The 25,752-nt window shown below is 40.7% G+C and overlaps 1 protein-coding gene across 3 annotated transcripts in view; it reads left to right on the top strand.

Annotated features, from left to right (window-relative positions):
- SLC7A6 (solute carrier family 7 member 6) overlaps positions 1–25,752 on the top strand; it is a 62,385-nt gene that overhangs the window by 28,578 nt on the left and 8,055 nt on the right. For all 3 annotated transcript variants that reach the window (XM_032230410.1, XM_032230409.1, XM_032230411.1), the window contains exons 4-7: positions 1,619–1,744; positions 10,993–11,137; positions 16,854–16,977; positions 25,045–25,148. In XM_032230410.1, coding sequence (XP_032086301.1) covers positions 1,619–1,744; positions 10,993–11,137; positions 16,854–16,977; positions 25,045–25,148 — 499 coding nt within the window. The remainder of the gene's footprint in view (positions 1–1,618; positions 1,745–10,992; positions 11,138–16,853; positions 16,978–25,044; positions 25,149–25,752) is intronic.

Raw genomic sequence — 25,752 nt, forward strand, 5'->3', positions numbered from 1 at the left:
ATATACATACATACATACATACATACATACATACATACATACATACATATACACACACACACATATATATGTATGTATGTATAATATATATATATATGTATAATATATATATGTATGTATGTATGTATGTATGTATATGTATATGTATGTGTATGTGTATGTGTATATATATAAAGAAACAGATATTGTGATCTCCAGAACTTTAAAATATATTGCTCACTAAGCTTTTGTTAACCACTGCTAACATCGTCAGAGTGGAAAAGCCATTAAAGAGATACCTGCCTTTATACAATGTTAATCAATCTGGCCATTGCACACATGATAGGCCCATCCACCCGCCTCCCACCTGTAATTAGCTTTGTTGTTTTTACACCAGGCATGTTAATAGATGCTCCTATTCCTTCTTCCCTTATCAAACTCAGCTCAGGCTGTTCCTAAGGGTGGGTAAGGGAAGAAGGAATAGGAGCATCGATTAACATGCCTGATGTAAAAACAACAAAGCTAATTATAGGTGGGAGGTGGGTGGATGGGCCTATCACGCGCGACAATCTCAATCTTACACGGGAAAAGACCGAATACAACAAGACCAGCATATATAGATGGTAGAGCTGAGCACCTTTGAAAATTATTTGGTAACATTTAGAATATCACTCTCTGATTATGTATTATTTCTGTAGAAATTAGTTCCACATAAAATGCTTATGGAGATTCTCAGTCATCCAGGTCATGGTTGTCCAAAGGTGCTTTTTTCAGGAGGCAACTGGACTTTCTTGTTTTTTTTCTTTGAAGACGTTTCGCTTCTCATCCAAGAAGCTTCTTCAGCTCTAACGGATGGTGAGAAAGGGAAAGATTCATTCATCCAGTCAGAGCTGCAGAAGCTTCTTGGATGAGAAGCGAAACCTCTTCAAAGAAAAATCAGTTGCCTCTTGAGAAAGCACCTTTAGGTTTTACCTAAAAGTCGTTGTTTAGTAGGAAGCTTCAATAACTGAAATCAACTTTTTTTTTAAAAAAAAATATTACTACTGTATGTTTTTTAAAGTGAGCCATGCATCTAATTGTAACTTTGCTTTCAAAATCAACCCTACAGCTGTGGAAACAAGAAAAAGAAATAGTCCCCGTCAAAACGATTCAGAAATACGTTGGAACTAATTCTATTTTTTCTTGTCCTTCAGATACCACAATTTTCTTTAAAATTAAAACCCTCCAAGTGTTTTCATTGCCAAGTGACAGCCTTGAGGTGGCATTTCCTATTTCCAACAAGAATTTGTTAGTTAAAAAGAAACTGTTAGTAAGATGTGGATTGCAAACCAGAATCCGAAAACGAACGATTATTTTTCCCGTTTTTCGGTACTCTTGCCATAATGTTTGCCTAATGAAGTCCTTCCTGTTTTGCCAGTGGAAGTGTTAAAGAGCAACCAAATTGTCTGTCTGCCCCCTTTTTAAACCTCGTGGTTCTCTTTTAACACAACCTTCTTTAGCTTGTTTACTAATATGCCGTTTTGACGGTTAACTCTGACATGGAAAAGAACTTCACCCCAGGGCTGGCTTTAAAACAACCAACGTTACCATCGCTTTCTAATGCCTTCCTTTGCTTCCCCCCTTGTTTTTTGTCTTGTAGGTCTTCTAACGTTTATAAATTGTGCCTATGTTAAGTGGGGAACAAGGGTGCAGGATGCATTCACCTATGCCAAAGTCATTGCTCTAATTGTCATCATCGTTACAGGAATTGTTAAACTATGCCAGGGTAAGACGAATAGCTGATCATATGGAGGTTTGTATCGATTGTTTTGCATTGAGGGACAGATGGGTGGTAGTGGTTAAAGGCACGAGGTCTGGGAGTTCTAGTACTGTCTTGGGCAGGAGGGTGACCTTGTGCCAGTATTTCTTTCTCAGCCTTGGGAAGAAGAAGAAAGGGGGAACCAACCACTTCCAACCTTATAGCAACTTATCTATGTAGTCCACCAGGAGTCAAGAGAATTACTTTTGATTGTGAGCCGCCTGAGTCCCCGCAGGGAAAAGGGCGGCATACAAATAAACACAAATTCAAATTCAAATACTAAATAAGAGAATAACTAAAATAAGGGAATTAGTTTGATGTAGCGATGAAGGAATCAGGACAGAAACCAGGAGACCGGGAATTGTAGTCTTGCCTTAGATGGAAAGCCAGGTGAGCAATGGTGGGATTCATTTTTTTTTACTACTGGTTCTATGGGTGTGGCTTGATGGCCTGGCGTGGCTTGGTGAGCTTAGCAGGGAAAGGATACTGTAAAATCTCCATTCTCACCCCACTCCAGGGGAAGATTACTGCAAAATCCCCATTCCCTCCCGATCAGCTGGGACTCGGGAGGCAGAGAATAGTTGGGGGCGTGGCCAGCCAGAGGTGGTATTTACTGGTTCTCTGAACTACTCAAATTTTTCACTACCGGTTCTCCAGAACTGGTCAGAACCTGTTGAATACCAACTCTTCAGGTGAGTGACCTTGGGCTACTGGTCCTTCTCTCTCAGCCCTAAGAAGCTGACAATGGCAGACCATTCTGAAAATCCTTGCCAAGAAAACTGCAGGCGTTAGTCTAGGCAAACACCAGGAGTCAACACCGCACGAAGCACAAAGCAATAAAGATTAAAAAATGAGCAACACAATCATATGTTGAGCAAGCACCTATTTGGGTTACTTTTCATCAGAAGGTATAAAACACATTGGTCCCCTTAGTAGCTAGGCTGACCCAAGAGGATATGTCAAAGCAGTGGTCCCAGGGGGGGACTGCTACGGGTTCGCCCGAGTTTGGGAGAACCTGTAGCTAACATTATGGCCAGTTTGGAGAACCTCCAAATCCCACCTCTGGCTGGCCCCACCCTCCCTTCCCAGGAGTCTCCACGTGGCCCGTTTTGGATGCGGGGTAAGTTCACGGCCCACGTGGAGGCTCAGGAAGGGGAAAAATGGGTCTCCCGGAAGTTCCGGAAGCGAACCCGTTTCTACCTCCGGAGTACGGCAGAGGCAGTTTTCACCCTCCCAGAAACTTGACAAAAGCCCCCCTGCCATGACACAGAAGCCTGGGGAAGGTGAAAATGCCCCCTGCCATGGTGCAGGAGGCCAACTAGGCCACACCGACCAAGGCCATGCCTACCTAGCAACTGGACAGAGAACCCGTTGCTGACATTTTTGAAGCCCACCCCTGAATGTTTCCCATACCTTGGTGGCCCTGCGGGGTGGGGGGGAGGGAAATCGGCCTGCGGGAATGTCAGGCCGATGTGCACACACATACGCAACTCAATTTGCACAAGTTGAACTTTGTGCGCATTCGTGCCAGCGCAATGCTCGTGTGAGTTGAGTGACATGGCCCAGGTTACAAAAAGGCCAGGCCCAGTAGTGGGTCGCGGCCCAGAGATTGGAGACCCCGTGTTAAGGTGTTCCCTAATGCGAACACTTTCTCTTTATGAAAAATAGATCTTTTCATCTGAATGAATTTCTAGGTAGGTGTGAATGAGAAATTGTGATATAAGCTGAACTGGAACTAAAAAGGTCTAACTATATTTTCAATAGATTTAGCGGAGAGAAAAGCTCTGACTGAATTAAGCTCTGATAGCATTAATCCATTTAGCAATGCATGGATTTATGCTATACCCAACAAATATTTTAAGAACGTTCAGTACTTAGCACTGCCAAGCTCTTCCAGAATTCATTTTCCTCTTATCCCCTTTTTAAACATTGTTGTAGTTGCGTGTATCCTGTTCTTTTGGGGAAATGCTCCCTGCACCTGTAATCCACAAAATCTTACAGTATTCCATAGTAAATTGGTTACCTTTAACCCTTGATTGATGACCATAATGGAACCCAGAATAGCTGTCATGTGTAAGTCAGTGCACCTGTTAGCCTCTGCTTCACTTGCTTACTATCGGCTGCCATAGAAACGGGGAGGGTGGGAGCATAGTATTGCTTAAGGGAATTATATGGAACTGGAGGAGTTATATAGGAGGCAGTTTTGTTCTCATCATCTTCTGCGCATTCTGATGGCTGATGTTTGGACTTGGTCAAGGCCAACAATCTCGCATACCAACCTGATGAGGCCTTTTGAAGATGCACCCCACATGACACCTTAGGGCAGCGATGGCGAACCCTTTTTGGCTTATGTGCCATAAGTGGGGGGAGCGCAGGGGGGTTTGTGTACAGGCGTGCTGCACCCGTAATGCAATGCACAATCCCCCCCAGTATGCATGCGTGCACTACAGGTGCGACCCCCCCCCCCATTTTTGCATGCTTTTTTCACCCTCCCTAGGCTCCAGAGGCTTTATAGGAGCCTGGGGAGGGCGAAAACAGCCTCCCTGCCCCCGGAAGTCCCCCAGAGGCTTCAGGGACCTTCAGGAGGCTTCCCTGAAGCCTCCAAAGCAGTCAAAACGACCCCCTGAGCAAACCGGAAGTTCATTCCCGAACTTCCGGTTTGCTCATAGGACCGATTTTTTGTGCTCCGAAGGCTTCAGGGAAGCTCATGAAGCCTCTGGAGGGCCTGGGGTGGGGGAGGCTCTTTTCGCTCTCCCCAGGCTCCGATAAAGCCTCTGGAGCCTGGGGAGGGAGAAAAATGGCTTTAAAAAGGGTGAACTCAGCTGGCAGTGCACGCATGTGTGTTGGCCAGCTGACAGGGCAGCGCCTTGCGTGCCTGACAAATGGCTCTGTGTGCCAGCTGTGGCACGCATGCCATAGGTTCGCCATCGCTGCCTTAGGGAGTTGCAGATTGGACACTGGGCTGGGGTAATTGGAGGGCGGGGACTGGGCAATCATTTGATACGTACTTGGTTGCACCTTTTTGGCTCAGATCTTGCTTTCCTTTTTGCTGCTTTCAATTCATATCTAGTAAAAGTACTTTATTCAAATGGAGGTGAGGTTTTTCTTTCTTGGCTATTGAAGGAGTCATGCCTGACATTAAGCAAGATCTGAGCCAAATAGGCACGAACAAGTACATATCAACCCATGTTACAGATCCAATTTTATGATATTATTTTGTGGTGGTCTTAAAAGACGCTGCAGTCATTAAGCAAACCTCATAGACTGCAATGGCTTTTTTTTGGCCAGGAACTGGAAGTAAACGATGGTCCCTTGCCAAAACAAAATCACAAAAAATGGTCATTTGGCTATAGAACGCTGCAAACAGCTGTAAAGCCAGTCTGTTCCCAAACACCTCAAATTCACTCATGTGGCAAGGAGGGTAGCTGTCAGAATTTTGAATCGGGGTTGTTTGGGGGAGGTCCGTCACAACTTTGGATGGTTGCTAAGCAACCAGTCCTAAATCAAAGAATACCTGCACAACTTTGTCTTCCTGCACAGAATATGTTTAGTTTAGTTTAGTTTAGCTTATTGTCATTGCATCTCGTACAACGAAATTAAATGCCATCTTCAGTGTACGTTATAACTATAAAAATAAAACACAAACACACATCCTTCACATGCTATACAATTGAATTGAAAACCCCTGATATTAAGATTGCACTACACCGTAGAATTCAATATAATTACTGCTCTGGGATAGAAACTGTTTTTCAGGCTATTTGCCCTTGTTTTTATTGCCCTGTACCCTCTGCCAGATGGTAATAATTTAAAAAAAAGGGGTGCCCAGGATGAGATGGATCTTTAAAAATGTTTTGAACTTTCTCAAGGCATTGGGAGCTATAAAGCTCTTCCAAAGAGGGGAGAGGGCAACCCATGATCCTTTGGGCAATGGCGTTGACCCTCTGGAGCGCTCTCCTATCTGCCACTGTGTAATTGGCAAACCATACACAGGTGCAGTAAGTTAAAATACCCTCTATGGTGCAGCAGTAGAAGGTCACTAGCAGTTTTTCATTCAGTTGTTGTTTCAGGTAGTATCATCTCTGCTGGGCCCTTTAAACCAGGGCAGCAATGTTAGTGCCCCAGGTCAGCTCCTCTTTTAGGACAACACCCAGAAACGTAAAGCTGGCCCCTTGCTCCACCCGGTCTCCATTGATAAACAAGGGCTGGATGTCTGATCTCTTCCTTCTAAAGTCCACAGGGCTTGTTAGTTTACAACCTTACTTGAATCTGTGAAGAAAGTATATGTTGTCACTAACGTCTAGATGCATTTATTTAAAAAAAAAAAAACCTTGTGAAAGTGTCATCTTGAGATCAACTTTTCTGGGGGGGAGGGGGAAATAAGGCTTTCTGAGGGACCAGTTTAACTTGGGGGGATTAGCCCACCCCACCCATGCGGCAGAAGGGGCCTTATGTAGACTCTTTAAATTTAAGATCTTTATAGTTTTAATGTTTTATACTGCATTTTATTTAATGTCTGTAAACTAGATAATCCCTTCCTTCCTTCCTTCCTTCCTTCCTTCCTTCCTTCCTTCCTTCCCTGTCCTTTCCTCCCTCTCTCCACCTCTTCCTTCTTTGCTTCCTTCTTTGCTTCCTTCCCCTTCCCTCCCTCTCTCCACTTCTTCCTTCCTTCCTTCCTTCCCTGTCCTTTGCTCCCTCTCTCCACCCCTTCCTTCCTTCCCCTTTCCTCCCTCTCTTTCTTCCTTCCTTCTTTCCTTCCCTGTCCTTTGCTCCCTCTCTCCACCCCTTCCTTCCCCTTTCCTCCCTCTCTTTCTTCCTTCCTTCCCTGTCCTTTCCTCCCTCTCTGCACTTCTTCCTTCCTTCTCTCCCTCCTTCCTTTTTTCCTTCTTCCCTCCCTCCCTCTTTCCTTCCTTCCTTCCTTCCTTCCTTCCTCCCCTCTCACTATGAAGCAGCTCTGAGCGATTATTACATTTCTCAGAGTCTAAATGAAGGCTTCACATCTATCTGGATCAGCAAATCAGTTTCCTTCAAGTTTGGGAAGAAAGCCGTGACTTCCACCTTGTGTTTCAAACCTTGTAGAGTCACTTATGGATTTACTTTAATATATACGGTAGATTGTATCTTGTTCAAAATTGTCTGCAATAGGTGAGAGGATGTTATTAACTCATCCACATTTAATTTGATCCAGAAATTTGTAATGCACTTAAATGATATTACTGTTTGAACACATTTTGGTATATAAACCAGTAATGGGAATGACCATAAAAAAGCTGTTTTGCTAACCTTTGTATGCATATTGCTGACAAGATGGTTTTTATTTTGAAGCCAAGCTCTCCAAGTCTCTTTCCTTTAGTCATACTTGTGTTTTCCCTTTGTTATTTGTCTATTGTTCAGTTTCAGCCACCTGGGCTTGCTAATCTGTTTTTCTTATGAGATGCAGTATCTGAGCTGTGGTAGGTTTATCACGGCCCTCTTTTTAAAAAATACATTTCTTTATTCCTGTTTGGCTTGTAAATTTCAATCACATGCTAGGACGAGAAAATAGGAAGTCGGTACTTCCGTTGTGCTGAAAATGCGTTTATACCTTCAGTATATTGTTTATACACCAGTGGGGCCTATGAAGAATCATGCATTAGCATAGTAAGGCACGTGTATCCTTTCTCACATTACGTTAGCCACTATCCTTTCTTCCTTAAGAGGCAAGAAATTGTGGAAATGGTTTTAAGGTGATTTACATTGTTTTGAATTCATCCCGTTAAATATTGCAGAGAATTCTAGACAGAATCCTAGGAAGCAACTTCACAGTTTGTTTTCTAAGTTGAATAAAAACAACTACTGGTTGTAATTTGATTTTTTTTTTAAAAAAAAAATACATTTTATCCACTGTTCAAAAAAGAAAAAACAACAATCAAAAACCACAACCCAGCAACTTGGAAAAAGGGTGTGTGTGTGCTGAAACATGAAGAATGGGCATAGGCTAAGTAAAATGACTCTCCTTGCAGCATACCTGAAATTAAAGCTGGATTTACAGTTCTAACATCAAGCCAGTGTCCCTTTCTTTATTCAACATCCAACTGGATGAAACTTCAAGAGCAGTGATGGCTAACCTTTTTCTAAAGGTGTGTCAAAACCTGTGACCACCCCCATTGCGCATGCGCAAGCGACCTCAGTATCTGTCACACTATGATTATGAAAAGACTTCCGGAGGACCAGGATAGGCCGTTCTTTCAACCTCCCCAGGCTTCAGGAAAGCCTCTGGAGTCTGGGGAGGTTGAAAAACAGGTCCAATGGGCCAATCAGAAGTTTGGTTGGCCATTGGCCCTGTTTTTTGTCCTCTCTAGTCTCCGGAGTCTTTCCTGAAGTCTGGGGAGGGTAAAAATGGCCTCCCTCAGCCCTCTGGAAGGCCGAAAATCAGCTGGCCGGCACGTGCATGCGTGCCGGAGATGAGGGCTGCTGAGGGTACTGCCATGGAAGCAAATATGCTCCACTTTCCACCTGTGGCATGCATGCCATAGGTTCACCATCATGGTTCAAGAGAGATTTTAAGTCAGTATTTAAGTGTTTTGCTGAACAATTGAGGGAACACAGTATGTCCAGTCTAACAAAGAGACGTACTAGGGGCAGTGGTGGGTTGCAGGCAGAGAAGTACTAGGGGCAGTGGTGGGCGTACCGGAGCCTGCCCGGAGCACCGGGTACCGTTCCAGTACGGTGCTCTGGATTCCCCCCCCCCCGCCCTACCGAGCTCCTTACCTGTATTTGAGCTCTTTGGTGCTTAAGCACACAGAGTGCACGGCGCCTACGCGATGCTCCGCTGAGCAGCTGGGGCATCACGGAGGCTCACAGAAGCGTCACAAGAGGTAAGGACGCATGCACACGCTGTGCACTTGTGTGCATGTGCTACATGCGTGCATGTGGTGGATCCGGAAACCACCACTGACTAGGGGTTATATGATAGCAGTCTTCCAGTAGTTGAAGGGCTGCCACAAAGAAGAGGGAGTCAACCTGTTCTCCAAAGCACCTGAAGGCAGGACAAAACGAATAATAATGGGTGATTGCTAAAGAGAGATCTGAGCTAGATCTAATGAGAAATTTCCTGACAGTGAGGACAATTAACCAGTGGAACAGCTTGTGGGTACTCCCATCACTGGAGGTTTTTAAGAAAAGGTTGGACAACTATTTGCCCAGAATGGTGTAGTACAGTGATGGCGAACCTATGACACGCGTGTCAGTGCTGACACGCGTAGCCATTTGGGGTGACACGCACAGGATTTCATGCGATTCATCCTCGGCTCCTGCACGGCCGCCGAGGATGAAAGAATCTGTGCTGGAGGAACGGGGGGGCGGGACGTGTGATCTCCCCCGCCCACACTCACTTACTGTATCGCCGCCACCCCTTTCTGAGCGCAGGGGCTGCTGGTAAGGCGTGCGTGCCGTGCGCACACATGTCATCAGCGCGGCGAGGGAGGACCCGCAGGAGAGGAGCACGGGAACAGTGCGCGCCTCTCTCCAGTCAGGCCGGCACAGAGAGTCTACTCCTGGGACTGTCGGTTACGACCGCACCACACTTATCTCAGTTCACGGCAGGGCTGTGGAGTCTGCTGCTTCCAGCTCCACGTCCTCATCAACATGCCGCTCCGGCCCGCCCCCGCTATGAATATTCATATTCTTCGCCCTTGCGTCACTAGGAATATTCATAGCAGGGGCGGGCTGGAGCAGCATGTTGATGACGACGTGGAGCTGGAAGCAGCCGACTCCACAGCCCTGGTTCACGGCACCCCAAACAAGTTCAATAATATCAAGGGCAACATACGAAATCGACTGATGAACAAAGAAGTTACTAAGCAGATATGTTAAATAATTTGTTTTTGGTTTATTAAATAAAATTATATATTGCAATTATACATTTTTGTAGTTTAAACTATAAATTGCGCAAAATTATGTTTTTGTCGAAGTGACACACAACGCGAGTTATGCTCGATTTTTTGCCGATTTTTGACACACCACGCCAAAAAGGTTGCCCATCACTGGTGTAGTAGGTTCTCCTGCTTGAGCAGGGACTTCTTGGACTAGAAGATCTCCAAAGTCCATTCCAATCTGTATTCTATCTTCTAAATGTATTGCCCAACTATGAATTGGGAATGTTTACCATTCATTATCATCTAATAAGGCGAAAACAGTGATAGCTGCTCTAGTAAGGGGCATTTTGATCTCATTGGAGTAGCTTCAGAATTATTTCCCATGGGCTGAGGCTAAATAAGGAAATAAGAGTAAACCTTGATATCCACATGTGCTTCTTCCCTAAATGGTGTCTATTGAGTGAGTGGTTTAATATGTGCTTGATCTAAAAAGTTAGATTATTTCAGGAGAGACCCCAAATAAGGGAATTAGCATCTGAAGGAAGAAGACATCTACAATCCTAGCATTGATAGGGACGTTTAAAACATGGATCTGAAATTAAGACATTACTCCAAACTCCCCTGCACCAAATTAAAGCAAAAAGAGTTTTTTTTTGCATCCCCCCCCCCCCCGCAAAAAGATGAATTTTTTAAAAAATGGGTGTTTAAACAATGGGCATATTGAATTTCTTGGGATTGCTCAGAGCATAGATATCTTTGAGTTGACATTTTATGGAATCAAGTTTTGACAGCAATCAGTTTTTGCTTATTGCTATTATAGTATAAATCTTTATTATTATGATCAAAGACCAGCAATACACATTACTTTTTACAATATATTTAAAAAAGTATTGACATTAAAATATATTTAAAAAGTATTGACATCAAAAGTGGATAATAACATACATGTTCTCAAACTGTTTGGCTCACTCTCTGGTTTACGTGGGTGAAAAGCCGATAAGTATGGGAATAAATACAATGGTCCAGAAATTATGTCCAAAGAATTGGTACAAGATGACAACTATAATTCTGTAACCAATTTTTTTCTTGTGGACATTGGAGCAACACAGAATTTTGCCACTGCGTACGTGGTAGCTGGGTTTGTGTCCTGGTGGAGAAAGCCTACATAAAAATTGTCTATTATTTAATATGGAATCTTGCTACATTTCTGGTGGGATTATACCTCACCTATCCTATAACAGATATCAGAGGTTCTGTACAGTGGATGTTTTTCTTACTAAGGTATTCTAAAAAAACCAATCACTTTGTTTTGTATGTTCCAAGGTTGCATTTATTTCTGCGTTTTTCTTTCATATCCAGGATACTCAGAACATTTTCAGGACTCTTTTGAGGGGTCATCTTGGAACCTCGGAGGAATTTCTCTTGCACTTTATTCTGCCTTGTTCTCATACTCAGGTTGGGACACCCTGAATTTTGTAACTGAAGAAATTAAAAATCCAGAAAGGTAAGAGAACTTCTTGGAGCTTTTCTTTTTAACAGCAAATAAAAAAACCTCACAAAGTTTAAAGACCTTCACCTAGTTTTCAACTGACGTTAGTTAGCAGCATCTTGATGTTCTTGACATAGATGATGCAAACTATTTTGGGACTGGATCATACCCAGAGCACCCCAAACTTCCAGTCAATAGGAGTAAAGCATGAGGAAGCACTGGTTTGAACCAATGTAAGTCTGGAGGAGAGATGGAATGTTCTAAAATTCTGAGAAGTTCCATTTCTTTAAATAGTTGCGGTCTGGACCTCCCTAGTAGACGTCAGTTTGAGTTTCATGCTTTGGAACTATAGAATCATGGATTTGGAAAGGGGTCATTGGAGGCTATGTAATCAACTCCCTACTCAGAGCAGGATCTACTAGAACATTTCTGACAGATGAGCCTCCATCTGCTGAAGATGTCTAAGAGAAGGAAAGCTCATTACTTCATGAGCTGATAGCTCATACAATACAAGAGTTTCTCCTGGATCGGGGTGAAATCCAGCAGGTTCTGACAGATTCTGGAGAATCGGTAGTGGAAATTTTGAGTAGTTCAGAGAACTGGCAAATGCCACCTCTGGCTGGCCCCAGAGAGGGGTGGGAATGGAGATTTTGCAGTATCTTTTCCCTGCCATGGCCATCAAGCCACACAATGCCCACCAAACCATGCCCACAGAACTGGTAGTAAAAAAAATTGAATTTCACCACTGTCCTGGATGGAGTTGGACAATTTGGACAGAAAAACAAGGAAGCTTATGACAATGAATCATGCTTTGCACCCTAAAAGTGATCTTGACCGATTATATCTACCAAGAGCAGAGGGTGGTCGAGGACTCTTACAAGTAAAACAGATTGTGGAAGAAGAAAAACATAGCTTGAATGATTACATTCAGAAAAGTGAAGAACCAATGATTAAGGAAGTAAATAAAGGAGGCTTGAAAAGTATTGAAGGCAAAGCTGACCAAAAGCTAACTTGGAACTGGTTAAGATCAGGAGCACTGAAAAAAGAAACAGAAGGCTTTATTTTGGCAGCTCAAGAACAAGCCTTAGCAACAAACCACATGAAGGCAAAAATTCAACATGTTACCACCAACAGCAAATGTCGCCTCTGTAATGAGAAAGATGAGACAGTCGACCACTTGATCAGTGGGTGCAGCAAAATTTCACAAACTGACTACTTACAATGCCATGACCATGTTGCTAAGATCATTCACTGGAAATTGTGCCAAAAGTTTGGATTTGTGTACAGCAAAAACCACTGGGAACATCAGATTCAGAAGGCTTTAGAGAATGAGAAAGTCAAGATCTTGTGGGACTTCAGAATTCAGACTAACGGGCACCTGGCCCACAACACACCTGACATAACAATAGTTGAAAAGAAAAAAAGTATGGTTCATTGACATTGCAATACCTGGAGATGCACGAATTGAAGATAAACAGCAAGAAAAAATCACAAAGTACCAGAACTTGCAAATTGAAGTTGAGCGACTGTGGAAAAAGAAATTGTGTGTTGTCCCGATTGTAATTGGAGCCCTTGGAGCAATACCTAAAGGTCTACCTCGCTATTTGGAAATTTTAAATTTATCAGACTTGAACATTCTGATTCTACAAAAAACCACTCTACTTGGAACAGCTTATATCCTCCGATGTTACCTTAACAGTTCCTAGGTCCTTGGTTAGGACTCAAGCTGTTGAGCTACCAACCAGCCCCAAAGGCTGTGAATCTCACCAAAGATTAACCAGATAATAATAATAATAATAATAATAATAATAATAATAACAACAACAACAACAACAACAACAACAACAACAACAACTCTGCCGTAGCCGGTCCCAAGCCCGGATGAGAAAGGAGGAGGGTTGGGGTCAGGTTGGCATCTGGTCCCGTAAAAAAAAAACCCGCCAACCCATACAATATGGTGAAAAAAACAAATAAGAATTCCATACCGCATCGGTCGTCGCGCGGGTTAACAAGGGCCGCGGCGGATGTTGGGGTTCCTGGATATCCGTCGACAAGTGGGCTACAAGTGGGCCAGCCAACAAAACGACAAAAATATAGTGCAGATGAAAACCGTGCCATAATGTCCCGTTACTACAACTCAGAGCCAGAAAAAAGAGGCTATTTAAAGCGAATGTATGAATTATGGAAACAACAATATCCAGATTCAAATGTTAGTGAACAACAACTAGCAGATCAAAGGCGATTTATTATACAGAATAAAGTGTTTAGTGAAGTTGAACATGAGGAAATTCAGGCAAATTGCAAAACCCAAAAAACAATATCACAAGCGGAAATAACTGATATTCAAGACACAACTAAAGACATTATAGTAGAACTCCCAGAAGAAGCTCTCGGGGAGGAAATAACATCACCACCACTAGAACCAGTTATCACTGAACCAACTGATGAACTAACCCAAAAACAAAAAGAATTGAAGGATAAGATCATGGAGCATTTTCTGCTTAATGAGGAAAGGCAACGTTTACCATCACTAAAAACTGCGCCTAAGAAAATTTTGGCCCCTATCTTGAAAATGGTTAATGCAGTGTTTTCAACATTTGAACCGGGATCCATCTGGGAAACAAACCAGTTAATGTACAGCGCAGCTGTAATAGTCACTAATGAACTAGGCATTAAAATTAAAGTACCTAGTCACACAACAGAAAAAGCATCAAAGCCAAAGTGGAAAATCCGTTTAGAACAAAAAATCAAAAAATTAACAGCAGATGCTAGTAACTTAAAGAACATGCATGAGCAACGGCTTAAAAACAACAAAATCATAGATCGGCTGATCAGAAGATATAGATTGGATACAAGAAACATCAATGAAGCTGTACAGATTGTAAAACAGCAGATAACAGCAACAGCTAGAAAAATTGAAAGATATGAGGCACGAATCATCCAATATAAACAAAATCAGCAATTTCGATCAGACCAATGGCGTTTTTATCAAAGTCTTAATGTGAATGGTGACACCAAAAGTGAAAAACCAGAAAAAACAGGCCACAGTTGAATTCTGGAAAGAATTGTGGGAAAATGCAAAGGACTACAACAAGGAAGCAAAGTGGATACATGACTTTGAGAAAAGCATTGGCAACAAACAAGTGCAAGCATTAGAAATAACAACTGAGATGGTCAAAAATCGAGTTTAAAAGGTAAAGAATTGGACATCACCTGGGAAGGACCAATTACATGGTTTCTGGCTCAAATATCTGACCAGTTTACATGCAATATTGGCCAGGCAACTGAATGAAATTTTACAAAAGGGCCAAATTGATGAATGGTTGACAACTGGAAAAACATACTTGATTCAGAAAGATGCAACTAAAGGAACAACACCTGAAAACTACAGACCAATAACATGCTTGCCAACAACCTTCAAATTACTCACAGGCATTATTGCAGATAACATGATGGATTATTTGGAAACAAACAACATCTTGCCAGTAGAGCAAAAAGGCAACAAAAGAAGGAGCAGGGGCACAAAAGATCAGCTTCTAATTGATAAAATGATATTAGAAAATTGTAAGAACAGAAAAACGAACTTGAATATGGTCTGGATTGATTACAAAAAGGCATTTGACTCACTGCCACATAGTTGGATCATAAAATGCTTAGAAACAACTGGCATTAGCAAAAATATTACATCCTTTACTGAAAAGGCGATGAAACAATGGAGAACTGAGTTGGCAGTAGGGAATGAGATCTACGGAATGGTTAATATCAAGCGAGGAATTTTCCAGGGTGATTCACTTTCACCTCTTCTCTTCATCATTGCAATGATCCCACTATCAGTAATCTTTAAAAAAATGAAATTAGGCTACCAAACAGCCAAAGAAGCTGAAAAAATTTCACATTTACTATATATGGATGATTTGAAACTCTATGGAAAGTCAGAAATAGAAATCCAATCATTGACAAACACAGTCCGAGTATTCAGCACCGATATTTCAATGCAGTTTGGCATGGAAAAATGCGCCACTGTATCCATAAAAAGGGGCAAAATCACTGCGTGTGAGGGAATTGAAATGCCCAATGGCCAATTAATTAAATGCAAAGAAAATGAAGCCTACAAATACTTAGGCATTCTGCAGTTGGATAACATCAAGCATGGAGAAGTAAAAACTATTGTCAGGCGAGAGTACACCAACAGAGTTAGGAAAATTTTGAAATCTAAATTGAATGGTGGAAATACAATCAAGGCCATAAATACCTGGGCAATACCAGTTATAAGATACACAGCTGGTATAGTTAACTGGACACAAACTGATTTGGACCTTTTGGACCGAAAAACCAGGAAACTAATGACAATGCACTACAGTTTACATCCACGTGGTGATACTGATAGACTGTACCTGCCCCAAAAATCAGGTGGCAGAGGATTATTACAAGTGAAGCAAACAGTTGAAGAAGAAAAACATGGACTGGCTGATTATTTAAAAGAAAGTCAAGAACATCTATTAATCGAAGTAAAGAACAAAAATCTACTGAAGGCCCAACAGACGAAACAAGAATACAGAAAAGATGTGATAAAAGCAAGAATGGAGAGTTGGCAGAACAAAGCACTGCATGGCCAATTTCTGGAAAAAATAAAAGATAAAGTGGACAGTGAACAAACTTGGTTATGGTTAACAACAGGTACATTAAAGAAAGAAACAGAGTCACTAATCCTGGCTGCGCAAGAACAAGCTATCCGCACAAATGCCATTAAGGCCAAAATCGAAAAATCCTCTGGTGATGCCAAATGCAGACTTTGCAAAGAAGCTGATGAAACTGTTGATCACATACTCAGCTGCTGTAAAAAAATCACGCAGACTGATTATAAATTGCGGCACAATTCAGTAGCACAAATGATCCATTGGAATTTGTGCAAAAATTATAATATTAAAACAGCAACAAACTGGTGGGAACATCAGCCTGAAAAAGTCACCGAAAATCAGATGGTCAAGATCTTGTGGGATTTCCGTATACAAGCCGACAAAATACTGGCACATAATACACCAGACATCACACTGGTTGAGAAAAATAAGGTCACAATCATAGATATTGCAATACCAGGTGATAGCAGGGTCGCCGAGAAGGAACATAAAAAAATCACAAGATACCAGGACTTAAAAATCGAAATTCAACGACTATGGCACAAACCAGCAGTGATAATTCCAGTGGTAATTGGCACACTGGGTGCTATTCCAAAAGCACTGGAATTACATTTAAAACAGTTAAAAATTGACAAAATCACCATCAGTCAAATGCAAAAGGCCGCACTGCTTGGAACTGCACGCATATTACGAAAATACGTTACGACGTCCTAGGCCCCTGGGTGGGGCCCGACTAGTAACCAATGCCAAATCCGGCGAAACAACTGGCCGCTGTGATACAATTGAATAATAATAATAATAATAATAATAATAATAATAATAATAATAATAATAATAGAATGTGAGTTTCTGATCTGATCCTCCCATCATGTGAGTCTCTGGTGTCCTGTAATCAGTACACATTTACAATCTCTGGAACAGATGGGGTACCAGGATAATGTAAATAAAGCACTTTTTTGAAAAACCTAATGTGTTTTCATGCATTTATCACTGCAAATATGAACAGACGATATTCCAGGTTTCAAACAGGTGATTGTCAGGGGAAAATAAGGTGACTCATACTGAAGTATTTTCTTTTCGTTTGATTTGACCAGGAATTTGCCTCTCGCTATTGCGATTTCTATGCCGATCGTGACGATTATCTACATCTTGACCAATATAGCTTACTATACAGTGCTTGATATTAATGCTATCCTTTCTAGTGATGCTGTTGCCGTGGTAAGTCTGGCCTTACTATTTTATCTTATTTATTTATTGTTAGATTGGGCTCTCGAGTCCCTGCTTCTGCCTGAAAAATTTCCGTATTGGAGTATAGCACTTAGACTTACATGGTTGCAATGACCTCATTTCTATTTTTCCTCCCAGTTCTTAATAGCTCGATAACTGTTTAACTTTTCCGCTTGAAAGAAAAGAGAAAGCCGAGTTAGGCCTTTTATCCCCAAGTGATTGGCAGCCGTTCAGGTTTAGAAATATTGTTGGAGCTTCATGTACCTGGTGACTAATCGGCAAAATTGCATTTCCTCTGGATTTGATGTTAATCAGGAGGCTGAGTTGAAATTTGTACTAAACTAAATGAAGATTGATTGGATTAAATCCTCAGTTATCCTTAGCTGTGATTTTAATATAAAGCCATTTTGATTTCAAAAGGAGGGAAATGCAATTAATGTACTTTGGATGTTATCCTCCCCACAGGTGATTCCGCTGGAGAGGCTGGTGAACTGGTCCTAACTTTCCTAACACCTCAGGGTAGCTTAGCTATGCGAGGAGGTTAAAATGTGACTAAAATTGCAGTGAAATGAGGAATATTTCTGCCTTTAGCAGTTTGGAAGTTATCTCTGTGGGTTTGTTGTTGTTGGGCGCTTGTACGGAGAAAAACGAACATTTCATGTTTCCTCTTGGACTCATGGGGCTAGAAAGGACCCTGGAGGTCTTCTAGCCTGACCCCATGATTGAGATTGGGCGCTTGTACGGAGAAAAATGAACATTTCATGTTTCCTCTTGGACTCATGGGGCTAGAAAGGACCCTGGAGGTCTTCTAGCCTGACCCCATGATTGAGCACAAAGTAAAGCAGTACATAATAACAATTACAGGTAGACTTCACTTAGCAACCATTTTAAAGTGATGTTGAATGCCAAAAGGGGACATGACCCAATTTTGAAATTCTGATGGCTGACATTTGCTTGGGTACACACACACCCACAGAGAGAGAGAGAGAGAGAAAGGGAGGGAGGGAGGGAGAGAGAGAGAGAGAGATGTGATTGCATTTGGGTGCTTGGCAACTGGGTGACCTTTACAGCCACTTAAGGACCGAAATGATTTACAACGGCAATTCCCAGCTGAGTTACCGTTGTAAAGCAAGGACTACCTGTAAAACAAGGGTATCGCACACGCTTGTTAAAAGCTGGAGACAGTTCAAGAGAAATTTAGTGAGGATCTTTAGAATAAACTGCAATGTCTCATTTTCTACTTTGGCTGCATTATTTTTCACACTCACACATTAACAGAGTTAGAAGGGACCTTGTAGGTCATCTAGCCCAAGCACGAGACCCTACACCGGTGATGGTGAACCTTTTCGGCACCGAGTGCCATAAAGGTCATGCGGAAATGTCACTTGGGCGCTTGTCGGGGCCACGGTCCAGAAAAGCCAAACTTCTGAGTTCTGGAACACATGCACATCTGACAATCAGGTTTCAGCACTGCTGCGTGCACAAAGGACAGCTGATTGTCGTGTCCGAATGCGTGCCAGAAACCCGGAAGACATACAGGCAAGGCCATGTGTGCCGGGCGACATGGCTTCGTGTGCCACAGGTTTGCCATCATAGCCATTTCTGACATACAGGGCACTCATTCCACCAGTGGACTATCCTTTTCCTGTTCTTATTTTGACTTCTGAATTTCTTCTGTTTTTAAAGATAAAACTCTGTAGAAGCCGGCTTGTTTTTGTCTGTTCAAAAATATGTAAATAAAGATTATTTTTATTGTGCTGTTAAATTACAAGCTGAAACTGGAAATGAGATGAGCAAGATTCCACTTGTTTACATTGTGTTTATTTGGCTGAGAAACCTTACCCAAGCTTAGAGCAGAAACAAATAAGCCAAGCAATTTCAGTGTATAAGTTACAATCTGATAAACAATTGCTTAATCATGTAAGTTTGCTTCACTAGGCAAGCCTGTAGTTGTGATATATTAATACATGTAAGATTCTGCAATAACAGTTCTGTTTAATCTGTTTCTTAATGTCGTGGCTTCCTCTGAGCTACACCTTTAAATTCCAGTTGAGGTATTAATGTACTGAGACGTATTCATTTCTATTTTGAGTGCCCCATTTTTTTCTTCTGGTCAAGAGCAGAGAGGCTTTGGTAAAAGTCAAAAATTAGAATTTGTATTTCAATAAGATAGGAAGAATATATAAATTTCTTCTTAAGTATAAAATGGAAGAAGAAATTGTGAAGGAACAAATGGTAAAATGGGCACAGAACTTTGGCTACAATATTGAATTAGATAAATGGGAAAAATTTGGGGGGACAAATTTAAAAATGACATTATCGGTTGCATACAAGGAAAATCAGTATAAATTTTTTTTTCAGATGGCACCTTGTACCAGCAAGGTTAGCAAAAATCTCAGCAAATATTTCACCAAAATGTTGGCAATGTGAAATAGCACATGGAACATATTATCACTATGGTGGACGTGTAAGGAAGCCAAAAAGTATTGGAAAAAGATTAAAAATTGGCTAGAATCAGTAACAGGAGTCAAAATTGATTGGAAACCAGAAGTATTTTTACTAGGAATAATGACAACGAAATATAAAAAAGAGATTCAGTATTTAATTCTACACATAATTATGGTGGCGAGGATTGCCTTCACTCAGAAATGGAAAAATAAATTGATGTGAAGATGAAATATTAAGAAAGATTATGGACTGTGCCAAAATGGACAAATTAACAAAAAAAAATTCAAGGAAAAGAAGAGACAGAATATTATTAGATATGGGAAAAATGGTATAGGTGGATGGAGGAAAGAAACAAGTAGAGAAGCCAGTAAAACCCCGAAATAGAATTTAAGAAGAATTAACATATATATACTGGAAGACCCCTTAGTCCTTCTCTTCATTAGACTAGACATTCCCAGTTCCTGCAACCGTTCATCCTAGGGTTTAGCCTCTAATCACCACCATGAAAATGTGAATAGCAATAGCACTTGGACTTATATACTGCTTTACAGTGTTTTACAGCCCTCTCTAAGCAGTTTACAGAGTCAGCCTATCGCCCCCAACAATCTTGGTCTTCATTTTACCCACCTCAAAAGGATGGAATCAACTTTGAGCCAGTCAGAATTGAACTACTGGCAGTTGGCAGAATTAGTCTGCAATACTGCATTCTAACAGGAAGGAAGGAAAGAAAGAAGGAAGGAAGGGTAATAGCACTTACAATTATATACCGCTTCACAGTGTATTACAGCACTCTCTAAGTGGTTTACAGTCAGCATCTTGCCTCCAACAGTCTGGGTCCTCATTTTACCCACCTCGGAAGGACGGGAGGCTGAGTCAAGCTTGAGCCTGCTGAGAATCGAACTGCCAGATTGCAAGCAGCCGGCAGTCAGCAGAAGTAGCCTGCAGTACTGCATTCTAACCACAGATCCTACAGATAAGGAGACCCATCTGTCATACTGCCAACGGATAGGCCTGTGATTGGCACCAACGTATTATTTACCGCACCCAGGAATTCTTCACGGGTTAATCAGTGATTCATCTATCTGCAGGGAAGAAAATAAAATAAAGACTGTGTGGGTGGACCATCTGTGGGAGAGATGGCCAGGTGTTTATCATGAGCTCAGAAAGGTTTAGATCATGGATGGTAGCCTTCATCTCCTCCCTTTGGCAGCTCCTAGTTCTGAACTTTGTTCTGCGAATGTAATGATTTCAGCAGTTCTTGACTTCTGACTAGAATTGAGCCTAGCAATTATGGTTGTAAGCCGTGACGATTTTAAAGCATGTACCCAGACCTGATTTTATGTGTTGTTGTTGTTTTACAGCAGTCATTAAGTGAATGCTGCAGTGAAGCGAACCCACAGTTGTTAAGTGAACCCATTGCTTGCTACAGGCTGGGGTTTTGCTGGAAACCTGCTCACCAAAGGCTGATTTCTGACAAAAACATCATAAATCGTGGTCACATGACCACAAATGGCTGCAAATAGTCACATGATAGCATGTGGGGGGGGGGAGATGACCTTGGGAATTTTGAAATCAGGTTATAAATTCCATTTGTAGGATCCATTGTAACTTCAAACAGATATTTACCAATGTAGTAGGACTGAATTACTATTATCCTTCTCAGCTTTCCTAAAACTAAGGAGAAATTTCCTGTCATTGTCAACAATGAATCAGTGGAATGACTTGCCTCAAGAAGTTGTGCTCCAACACTGGAGGCTTTTAAGAAGAGACTGGATAGCCAGTTGCCTGAAATGGTATAGGGTATAGGTAGATGTCCTGCCCAAACAGGAGGTTGGGCTAGATGACCTCCAAGATCCTTTCCAACTCTGTCATTCTGTTTTTCTGTTTGCCTACTACCTTCTTCTATTGGTATCTTATGATTATATTGCTTCGTTGTTTGTATATACACTGAGCGCTTATGACCAGAGACAAATTCCTTGTGTATTTAATCACATTTGGCCAATAAAGAATTCTAATTCTATTCTATTCTCATTCCATTATTCTATTCTACTCTATTCTATCTTCTAATTCTGTTCCAGTTCTATTTCTGTTCTATTTCTATTCTATTCTAAATTCTATTCTTATTCTAATTCATTCCTCATTCTCATTCTTTCTCATTCTCATTCTTATTCTTTCTCATTCTCATTCTATTCTATTCTATTCTATTCTATATTCTAATTCTGTTGTGTTCTGTTCCAGTTCTATTTCTGTTCTATTTCTATTCTATTCTAAATTCTATTCTTATTCTAATTCATTCCTCATTCTCATTCTTTCTCATTCTCATTCTTATTCTTTCTCATTCTCATTCTATTCTACTCTATTCTATTCTATTCTACTCTACTCTATTCTATTCTATTCTATATTCTAATTCTGTTGTGTTCTGTTCCAGTTCTATTTCTGTTCTATTTCTATTCTATTCTAAATTCTATTCTTATTCTAATTCATTCCTTATTCTAATTCATTCCTCATTCTCATTCTTTCTCATTCTCATTCTTATTCTTTCTCATTCTCATTCTATTCTACTCTATTCTATTCTACTCTATTCTATTCTATTCTATATTCTAATTCTGTTGTGTTCTGTTCCAGTTCTATTTCTGTTCTATTTCTATTCTATTCTAAATTCTATTCTTATTCTAATTCATTCTCATTCTCTTCTCTTCTCTTCTCTTCTCATTCCATTATCCTATCCTATCCTATCCTATCCTATCCTATCCTATCCTATCCTATCCTATCCTATCCTATCCTATCCTATCCTATCCTATCCTATCCTATCCTATCTTCTAATTCTGCTGTGTTCTGTTCCAGTTCTGTTTCTATTCTATTTTAAATTCTATTCTTATTCTAATTCATTCTCATTCTCTTCTCTTATGAGTCCTTATCTCCTGCTGTGAAAAGCAGGTTTATTTGCCAAAACTTTGCCAGGTTTGTTGACATACTAAAGTTACAGTTAGTCCCATTTATCATTTGTGCTCTATTCTGTTTTAAAGAGTGAGCAGGTTTAAGCAATTGAAGGCAATTAACTTTGGCAATCCTCCCCATGCTGTAAGCATTTTAAGTTTTTCAGCGTCCCTCCCCCCCATAACTGCACCTTGCGTGCCAGCTAAATTAAGTGAAATTAATCACTCTGCAAGGGTGATTTCCACCTTTGAAGGGTGGTTGAACTACTCTTTTTTCCAAAGTTCCGGAAACCAGATCTTTCATCTGTGCAACATTGGGACATGACACTTTTAGCTTTCTTTCTTGACATACCTTCTTTCTCATGTGGCAATAATCAGATGGATGTTTGCAATTTACTTTTTCTTACCGTGTTTTCCCCAAAATAAGACAGGGTCTTATTTTCTTTTGACCCCCGAAATAAGCACTTGGCCTTATTTTCGGGGAGGTCCTATTATTTTTGAGGTGTAGGAGGCAGTGAGCATGGTCACCTCATGGCTGCTGCTGTGCTGCAATATTTTCAGGGAGGGCTTATTTTCAGGGGGAGGACTTACTTTAGCGCATGCACTTAAAAGCCTGATTGGGCTTATTATCTGGGGAGGTCTTATTTTCAGGGAACAGGGTAATTTTGATATACCTTCATTTTTGGTGTTTTGCACAGCAAACCCCGAATCTTACTCTCAAATACCTAAAATTACAAAATCTCTAAGGGAAAATTCTTAGTTCTTCTAATTCTGGGGGGTTCTGGAGATTGCAGAAAGCAAAGTTATTGGGCATGAGTTGTTTGTGTAGTTTGCTAGTCTTTGCATTATGGATAAGGTGTATACGTTGGATGGTAATCATGGGATGACAATATATTTGCATAAATTGGAATTTAAAGTCTGTTAGGTCTAGGAGAGACATAAAAAAAATCAGACCTGCAGTCATAGATACCAAATACTGCTGCTATAGTAAAGGCATGCATTTGTGAGAGACTGGGAACAGTCTACTTTTCAGCTGATCATGATGGGGAAAACTTTCAAGATATGTTTTGAGTAGGGTTAAGAAAGATAGAACAAAATAAGAAAGAGGATTAGGAAAGCATAATATGTCTGTCTGTCTGTCTATATCTCTATCACTGTCTATCTCTATTTCTATTGCTCATCTCTGTCTGTCTGTCTATTTTATATCTATCTGTCTACATTTATCACTGTCTATCTTGGTCACTGTCTATATTTCTGTCTCTATCTCTGTCGCTAATCTCTGTCTGTCTATCTATCTATCTATCTATCTATCTATCTATCTATCTATCTTCTACCTACCTACCTATCTATCTATCTATCTATCTATCTATCTATCTATCTATCTATCTATCTATCTATCTTATATCTATCAGTCTCTATCACTAATCTCTCTCTCTTTCTCTCTTACGTCTATCACTAATCAATCTCTCTCTCTGTATATCTATCTATCTCTATCTATCTAATATCTATCTGTAACTATCATTAATCTCTCTCTCTCTATCTTATGTCTATCTATCACTAATCAATCAATCTCTCTCTCTCTGTCTGCCTATCTATCTATCTATCTATCTATCTATCTATCTATCTATCTAATATCTATCTGTCTCTATCACTAATCTCTCTATCTCTATCTTATGTCTATCTATCACTAATCAATCAATCTCTCTGTATATCTATGTATCTATGTATCTGTCTGTCTATCTATCTATCTATCTATCTATCTATCTATCTATCTATCTATCTATCATCGTCTATATCTATATATATTATACAGAGTACTGTATATCATAGTGTGGTAGTCTAGGGATGAAGGTGCTCACCTCCCACTCCGAAGCTGGAGAGTTCGATCCTACTGGTAGATTCAGTAGAACCTCTGTTCACAAACACTTCTGACCAAATCGGGTTCCGACCAAAAAAAAAATCACATGGGGGGTTTTTTGCGGCTGATTTCCCTTTCCACACCATTTTTTGGGGGTAAGCGCCAAATTTCCAAAATTAGGTTCGAGTCATCACCAAATTGGTTTGTGACCAAAGTTGTGGAACACATTGTGGTTATGACCAGAGGTTCTATTGTATTTCTCTCCTAGGGCATAATAATAAAATCTGCTATGAACTTCACATGGCATCAGGAAGGGTATCCGGGCAGTAAAGGCTCAGCTCCATCCAGTCGCTCCGACTCTACCATGATTTAAGAGATTACATGACAGGGTTGTAAAAAGAGAGTAAATCTATCTGAAAAAGATTAACTGTTCTCTCTCTCTCTCCAAGCAAAGAAAATTATTCTATATATTATTTAACTTAGTGTGTTTCGAGGGCAAATGGATAGTTTAAAATATTGCTAAAGAACAAAGGGAAGTTGAATAGTATAGCAATCTAATCTGCCCAGGATGGGTGCAATGATTTTATGCATCAGGCGTTCCCAACAATAAATTCAGATTGAAATTCGCTTCTGAAGTTGTTTAACCGCAGCTGAACTTCAGTGCCAGACATACCCAGACAAGAGAAACATTCGATATTTGTTTACCTGCAGAGACTGGCTGTGAACTTCCTGAACTTTTAACATTTTGAAATCACTGTTCTAGTGCATGTTAAATGCCTTCTAATTTTCCCACTCTTTTCTCTTCTATCTTGTTAGACGTTTGCTGACCAAGTATTTGGGGTTTTCAGCTGGACCATTCCAATAGCTGTCGCCTTGTCCTGCTTTGGGGGGCTGAATGCCTCCATTTTAGCATCATCCAGGTAAAAGAACAGCAATTAATTTTGCTTTATCGTACTTAAAAGCTGTGTATCCCTAACCACAAGAATGTTCTATGTCTAAGCTTATTGAAGAGATGATTTAATTTAAAATTTGATTTCTGTTTATAGGAAAGCACCATTTCTGTTTATATGAAAAGGGAAATAAGATTAAGATAAGATAAGTTACAAGATAAGATAACCATTATTGCCACTTTTTTTCTGTAAACACACTGGCATATATTAAACAAAATGCAATTCTGATGCCCTCTCTCAAAAGTATATATGTATCTCATACACACACACTGGTTTTTTTCTTCTGTCAGAGCAGCTGGTCTACCCAAATATGGGAGGGAGCATACTGCTTCCCTTTTGCCTTTCAGACCCACTTCAGGAGCCTTCTAGGCCGTCTCTTGCACGGCAAATCATTTTGTGTTACATTTTTGCTGATAAATAAATGAAGGGAGACTAGTACAGATCTATTTCAAGCTATTTAGCTCTCATCAGCTAGCCACACCCTCACTGGGATTCGAACCTGGCTGCTTACATATTGTGTTCACCTCTAAGCCACAAGTTCTCCCTTTATCAGCTGAGCCAGGGGAGTGATTAA

Source organism: Thamnophis elegans, chromosome 14 (assembly GCF_009769535.1).
Source record: "Thamnophis elegans isolate rThaEle1 chromosome 14, rThaEle1.pri, whole genome shotgun sequence".
NCBI lineage: Eukaryota > Metazoa > Chordata > Lepidosauria > Squamata > Colubridae > Thamnophis > Thamnophis elegans.